Source organism: Pygoscelis adeliae, unplaced genomic scaffold (genome assembly GCF_000699105.1).
Source record: "Pygoscelis adeliae isolate BGI_AS28 unplaced genomic scaffold, ASM69910v1 Scaffold353, whole genome shotgun sequence".
NCBI classification, from domain to species: domain Eukaryota; kingdom Metazoa; phylum Chordata; class Aves; order Sphenisciformes; family Spheniscidae; genus Pygoscelis; species Pygoscelis adeliae.
Genome location: NW_008824445.1, coordinates 114058 through 121079, shown reverse-complemented (window position 1 = coordinate 121079; position 7022 = coordinate 114058). Strand labels below are relative to the sequence as shown.

At 55.6% G+C, this 7022-nt stretch overlaps 1 protein-coding gene across 1 annotated transcript in view; it reads left to right on the top strand.

Annotated features, from left to right (window-relative positions):
* NCOR2 (nuclear receptor corepressor 2) overlaps nt 1–7022 on the top strand; it is a gene marked incomplete at its 3' end in the record, with an annotated part of 186193 nt that overhangs the window by 129124 nt on the left and 50047 nt on the right. Inside the window, exon 17 of the mRNA XM_009320956.1 lies at nt 2184–2326. Coding sequence (XP_009319231.1) covers nt 2184–2326 — 143 coding nt within the window. The remainder of the gene's footprint in view (nt 1–2183; nt 2327–7022) is intronic.

Genomic DNA, 7022 nt, shown 5'->3' with positions numbered 1-7022 from the left:
CCTCCGGTCCCGGCTGTCACACTTGGTGTGGGGCCACCGGTGTGGGGCCACCGGTGTGGTGATGAGCAAAGGGGGCCGAGCCGCTTGTTTGCTTTGGGTGGCAGCAGTGGGTTGTGACACAGGGGACGGGTTGTGACACAGGGAACCTTACTGTTTTCCACTGCAGCCTTCAGCAACTGTGGGGCGAGGACTCCCGCCCCGGCTCGTTATCTCTCGCAGTTGGTGGCCGGACGTCCTTTTTTTTGAATTTATTATTATTTTTAAGAAGTCCCAGCCTGCCAGCGGGGTGATGGAGGTCGTGGGTTTGGCTGGAGCGAGGCTGGGAGTTGCAGAGTTAAAGCTCAAACTTGTTTCTTGGCTTGCCGCGGCCTTTTGTGGTGCTCAGCGCTGTGTGATGCCTGCCTCTTACATGCAATTTGATAAGCCCTGGTGCTGGGACGGGGCAGGATACAGGCACCGACTGGATGTTAACTCCTGCTGTGCTGGGTACTGCTGGTTTTCTCCAGGACCTGGGAAGCAGGGAGGGGTGTTTCATCGCTCCTGGGGTACACGGTGCCATCTATTCGATGCAGACGTACCCACAGCCCCCATGCTGTGCCCTCACCTTGCACAGGCGCACAGATCCTGGCCGGAGGTGCATCCCTCTGGCCCTGATTGCTTGTGGCTGTGCTGAGATCAGTCCGTCCCAGGGAGGGTTTGTTGTTGGGCTGGAGCAGAGGTTGGGCTGGCACTTAGATCCAGGCTGGGGCTCAGAGGTGACACGTGGCAGCAGTGTGGCTGAAGGCTGGCGTAAGGGCTGGGGCAGAGCTGCTGTGGCTCCCAGGCACAAGCAGGGTCACGCACGGGAGCCCTAACGTGGGACTCACTGCAGCCCCGAGCCCCACAGCATCAGAGCAGCCAGGGAGGGGTTTGGGGATGGAGAACGGAGATGCCCAGGCAGCACTTATTCCCAGGCTCTGTGGTTGGTGGCTTCTGGGCAGAAAAAAACCCTAACAAAAGAGGAAGATGCTCTTAGCAAGTTCATTCCCTGCTGGTTTTCATCTTGAAGTCACCTTTTGTGGCAGTACCATGCCCCTGTGCTCACAGTCTCTCCATCCTGCGCGCTACACAAGGTGCAGGGGAGGACCTGGGGAGCTGTTGCCTTGATGGTGGCATCACATGGGCAGCCAGGAGCCAGCCGGACCGGCACGACCCAGCTCGGCCGGCAGCATCCCGCAAGCTGGTGGCAGCTCCGGCCCCCACCAGGCACCACGGGAAGGACCAGCCGCACACCGGGAAGGATTGCAGGCAGCGAGGTTTTATTTCCCGGAAAGCCTTGGATGGTCCTCGCCCGGGTTAACTCCAGGAGCCTGGGATGGACACACCAGGGTACCGCTGCACCACTGGGCTGCAGTTGTGACTCCCACCTCCAGCTGCAGGACCGTGGGTGCCCAGACACCCCTACAGAGACTGCAAGGACACAGGGTGCTGACTCGCTCCTTCCTCCTCCTCCTCTGCATCCTCCACCCTGCTGGGTTGCCCCAGCGCCGGCAGGAGCCCCGTGCTTGGGTCGCACTGTCTGGCCAGGATTGCCAGCCCTTGGCATGATGCCTGACCTGGGAAGCTGCTTTTGCTCATGAGCCTGCGATCAGCACTAATCCCCTGGCACACCTCTTCCCAGCCTGGGACATCACCTGGGCTTCACTGCCGCTTCCCTGCCTGGGCTGTTCCTCCCCATCCGTAACAGGACTCTGCTCCAACCCCCTGAACTGCCTTGTCACCTGGTCAAAGTCATCACTGGGGTACAGGAGGGTGGGAAGAGCCTTTGCTTCATGGTAGGGACTGAGAACTGCTTGCCCCAAGTTCTCCTGCGCATGGCAACACCTCCTGCAACTGTCCCAAAGGGAAGGGGAGCACCGCTCACCCTCCTGCCTGCCCGGTGGCCGGCCGAGTCGTGGCTGTGGGATGTGTTTTGTTCCAGAGGCGGTCAGCATACTGCCTTTTTTTCCCCTTGGAAAGAAAAACAGGCTCTCGTAGGTCATCCCCTGGCCTAGGAAACCTTGCAGACGGGTGCTAGTGACCATATTGTTCCTGTGGAGTTTGGCTTGCGTGGAGGATTTTTCCCATCCTGCATGGATAATGCTGCCCTTGTGTGAGCGTATCTGGTGTTAAGCCCTTCTCCTTTTTCCTTCCTGTGACCACAGGTCTCCTTGAGCATGGGCGGAACTGGTCGGCCATTGCCAGGATGGTGGGCTCCAAGACCGTGTCGCAGTGCAAAAACTTCTACTTCAACTACAAGAAGAGGCAGAACCTGGATGAGATCCTACAGCAGCACAAACTGAAAATGGTGAGAGCCCCGTCTCAGCCCGCACCCACAGATACTTCCCAGCAAGTGCTTGCGTGCTTCCCACAGCCAAGGGGGGTCTTTATCATCTCAGAGTGAAAGCTCTGAGGACTGGGGAGCGGGAAGCGGTGCAGGAAAGGGTTGTCCACCCGCCTGGCCCCGGGAGGTCTGGAGGAGGGGGAGCTGCTGCGTGGGAGATGCCTGGGTGTCTAGAGCGTGGCTGGTATGTGGGGAGATAAGGAGGAGCGGGGTTGTGGTGTGTTGGCCAGGACGAGAGCTCGGTCCTGGCTGCTCAAATCCTTCGATGCCAGCGAGGTTGTGCTGTTCCACCCCGGGGAACAGAGAGCCCCACTGGGCACCACAGCTCTGTGCCTTGCAGGTTCCGCAGTTACCTGGTAAACTGTCAGTTTGCCCCAAAGAAGTGCAGGGGTTTAGGACAACACAAGGAACGGCTGGTCCCGACACGGATGTTGGTTGTTTTCGGGGCTGTGAGCAGATGTGCCTGTCTCTCCGTGCCTCAGTTTCCCCATCAGAAGGGGCTAACGCCGCTTCTTTTCTGGCATGCGGTGCAGAGTGCGAATGAAGTGGGACTTGTTTGGCATTCTGGACATAGGACAGACTGCTAAGAGCAACTAAGGATTATAATTATTTTATTTGTAGAATATCCTGGGGTTCCCAGTTTCTAGCTAATAGAATTCACATGGCTAAACCCCCAAGGGGTGCTTTGAAAATGCAAAGGACAATGTTCAATGCAGGAATCTCTCCAAGCAAGCTATTACAGCAAGAGTGAAAAGAAAGACAGAAAAACATTCAATGACTCACCCAGGAATTTAATATCCTAGTCAGTCTATAGGAATGAGAGACAGAGAAGACATCGGCGATTCTTTTTTATTAATTCTCTATGCACAGAGACACTCCTGTGTTCCCATGTTTCACCAAATTGTTCTTAGCAACAAAGCAAACTAACTATATAAAAGACTTCAAAAACAATGTAAAGACTGGAATGAAACGTGCATCGAGCCCTCCAAATATAAAATGTTACATTATAAAGATATCATTGTTCATTACTGGGGAGACTCTGAAATAAGATCATACAGCTTAGCTGGCAGTGGAGCCGGTGTATATTAATTTACTCTGCTTCCTAATGTTGCAGAAATTATATCACGGAAGTGTTTTTCTGCAGAACCACATTTTTCCCTGCATCCGTCCCTCCAAGGCAGTCACTAGACTTCTCCAGTCTAATTGCTCACTCTCACTTGCAGTTTATATCAGCATCATCATTTTATTTTTTGAGCATTGGAGGGTATGGGATTCGGTTGTGGAGAAGAACAATGAACATTCAGCTGTTATTTATTGTGCTCTATTGTTTTGCGGCAACAGCAGATGCCAGAAAGCTGAATAAAATAAAAGAACAACTGAGATTAAATTGCCATAGACCTTCCTTCCTGACTCCTAAATATATTCACAAGCAAACCAAGCCTCCTAATCTCATCCTATACCCAGTAGTCAGCTGTGACCTCTGTGGAGGAAGCACGTGGCGAGGCAGCGTGGCATCACCTAGGTTTGCCATGACATCCCCAGATTATTCCCTGACCTCGCCACCAACAGCTATTGCTGATCATGTGCGGGGAAACACAGTGGCTCTGCTTTTCTTCCTCTTCCTTAATGAGAGTAACCTTAATTAGCAGATCTTATTTGTTTCCCAAATGGGGCTCATTAATATTGTAGCCTCCTCTTCCAGGTAGGTGTGACACTGGGTTTCAGCAGCGTGCAGGTGAACCGGAGGAGCTGCAGGGACAGGCAGGCAGCAGTGACCAGTGTGGGATGGGAAGCAGAGCCTGGCAAGGTCCCTCTGTCCCCAAAATGTGGCACAAGCGCGGTGCGGAGCAGGATGTCCCCATTCCCCATGCTGGGACAGCGCTGGATGGGATGGGGCCGGGCATTTTGGCAGCCCCTTGTCCCCTTGTGTGCTGAACCCCAGCTGGCCAGAGCCTGAGGAGCTCTGGGGATGGGGGGACCCTCCCTCTGAGCATCCAGGGAGCATCCAGCATTAGGAAGGAGAAGGGTTTGGGTTGCAACAGGCAAAGGTGTCTGGCATGGTGGTGCTCCTTCTCCACCTCTCCAGAGCCCACATGGTCCATACACTCCCACATGCCGTGTTTAGGGTTTTAATTTGAAGACCCATCCTTCTACTGGAGAGGTTCTCACCTGGGAAAAGAGCACACGGGGGCCAGGGAGCTGCACATGGGCTGTGTCAGCACATGGAGCCCCGTTTCCCCTCTCCCACAAGCTGCTCAGCGCTCATGAGACCCTTCTCCAGCCTGTTTGGGGAGGGGTATCCTACTGCAGTCCTGGCTCAATGGGGCTGGATGCCACAGATCCTCACCCTCCTCCGTCTGCAAGCACCCCCATGGATCGGGGTGTCCCTGCCAGCCGGCTGCACCATGGGAGAGGCAGCCTGTTACTGCTGGGGCAGGGTCAGGCCTTCACTTTATCTGCCCGGCTGTGTGTTTTGGCTCGGTTTTGCTGCCGAGCAGCTCAGATGCGTCCCAGGCATCAGCGTCACTTAGCCTTGACTTTCTGGACGCTGCGCTCTCTAATCTCGGCATTTAAGGAAAGCAGGGCATTGGGATACACAGTGTCCTCTGAGCTGCTCTTTTCGTTAGCGGTTGGAGATTAGGCACTGTCTTCACTGGGACCTCTTTGCGATGTGATTGTCACTTTGGACTGCTGGGACTTGTTTTGGCTTGTGCAGCGAAGATGGGCGAGTTATCTCCTGGGCTGGTGCTGGTCCTGCTTAGAGGACCAATCTTTTGGCCCCCTCCGAGCAATATCTCTGCAATTCCCTGGTTTTTTGGGTGGTGCTGGCTTCACACAGCAAAGCTGCTTCAGGAGGACAGCCTGGTGGCCTCTTCTTCTGGAGGGTGAACAAGTCTACGTTGCCTTGGTGCAGAGCCTTGGTCTCAGGATGGGGAACTGAGACCCTCCTCACCACAGAGGGCAGAGAAGTGCTGCCTGTGGGATCATCTCTCTGTCCCTTCCCATCACCGCTGGCTGCTCCCACAGCAGAGCATGGGAGTCACTCTGTGGTTAGACTTAGTCCTGGTGTGGTCTCAAATACACATCATTATGTCACACCAGTCTGGGACTGCCTGATCCTGCCCTTAGGACAGGCTGAGGCTGATGCTGATGGGAGGTACCCATGTCGGTAGCAGGGTTTGGAAGCTGTTGTGGCTGTTGCTGCCATGTCAGGTGGTGAGTGCAAGGGCAGGCCAAATTTGTCGGGACGGCTGCTCTGCCTGCGAGGCAGAAGGCCAGAGAGATGTCATGCCCCAGGGCTGATGGCATCTCCCTCTCCTCCTCCAGGACAGATGGTGCAGGTGAACTTGAGCAGTGGGAGGTAGTGCCCAGCACCCGGGATGGCAGGAGGGGAGGTGGGGGAAGAGCTGCCCATCCCTGCCAGGCTGGGAGTCGGCATGATGGGGCTGGCTAGGGACCAGGTGCCCAGGAGGACGGCGTGGAGGAGCAGGCATGGAGTGACCTCTCATGCAGGGTTCGGTGTCCTCACTGTGCACAGCGTGTCTCCTCAGTGGTCTTGGCGAGGCAGACTGCTCAAGTGGCACCAAGTCCTGGATGCTCCTGCAAAAAAACCCAGTGGCAGGTAGAAAGCAGAGACCCCATGGGCTGGGATAGCACAAAACAAGCATCAAAGTGTGCCCATAGCAAACGGTCCTGGCACCTTCCCGTGGCCTCACTGGTAATCACTTGGATTAAAAGTACGTTGTGACGACGGGAGACACCTGGTCCCAGGCATGGCTCACAGAGACTCTTCCATGTCCACCCCTGTCGTGGTTAGGATCCTGTGTCAGACGAGGTGGCCCTGTGGCTGTTTACAGAGGCAGAGCAGGAAGGGACCCCTTTCCTGAGCAGGGTGCCAGGAGCAAGACTGCACAAGGGGGCCAGAGCTGCTGGCATTGTAAGAGGCGAGGTGATGGCCTGAACGTATCTCTAGATGTAGCCAGGATCTGCTGCCTGGATTTCACATCATCTTCCCTAAATACCAGCAGTGGGGTCTGCCAGGAGAGGGACCCACGGTGCCCTCGGGGCGGCTCGCTGCTCTGCTCTGCCGGCAGCCACCGGACCCCGGGCTCTGGCCAAGTAGGGTGCTAAGGCAGAGGCTGGTTCCCGGCTAATTCCCCAGCGAGGAGCCTGCTCCTGCCTGCGGCTGAGTCACGGACCCGTGAGTAAGAGGCAGAGAAGTCTTTGCATAGTAACGTCGTCGCTTTGTCACCGCATTAGTGTGATGGGGAACTGCTGCTTCAGACAGAAACGTGCGGTTGCTGAATCGCTGCCGTGGCAGAGGCGCGAATGCTGGCAGCGCCGGGGCATGGCTGGTGCCGCCGGGATGGGGCAAGGGCACCGCAGAGCCCTGCCTTCCTCCCACTGCGTCTCCGCGCCTTCGCAGAGCCCTTTCTCAAGTGCCTTTTTTCCCTCTCTCCTGCCCAGTTTGATAAAAATAGATTTTGAGCAAGCAGCGTTTCCAAGCAAAAAGCAGTTGTATTTGTTTGTTTTATCTGGAAGTTTTTTAAGGGATTGAAAAGTTGGGGGAAGGGGGGACCAGCTCTTCCCAGCACAGAGATCCAGCAGCAAAGTTAACGTTTCCACCACGGCTTTATCTTTTCATCCATGTAAATAAACG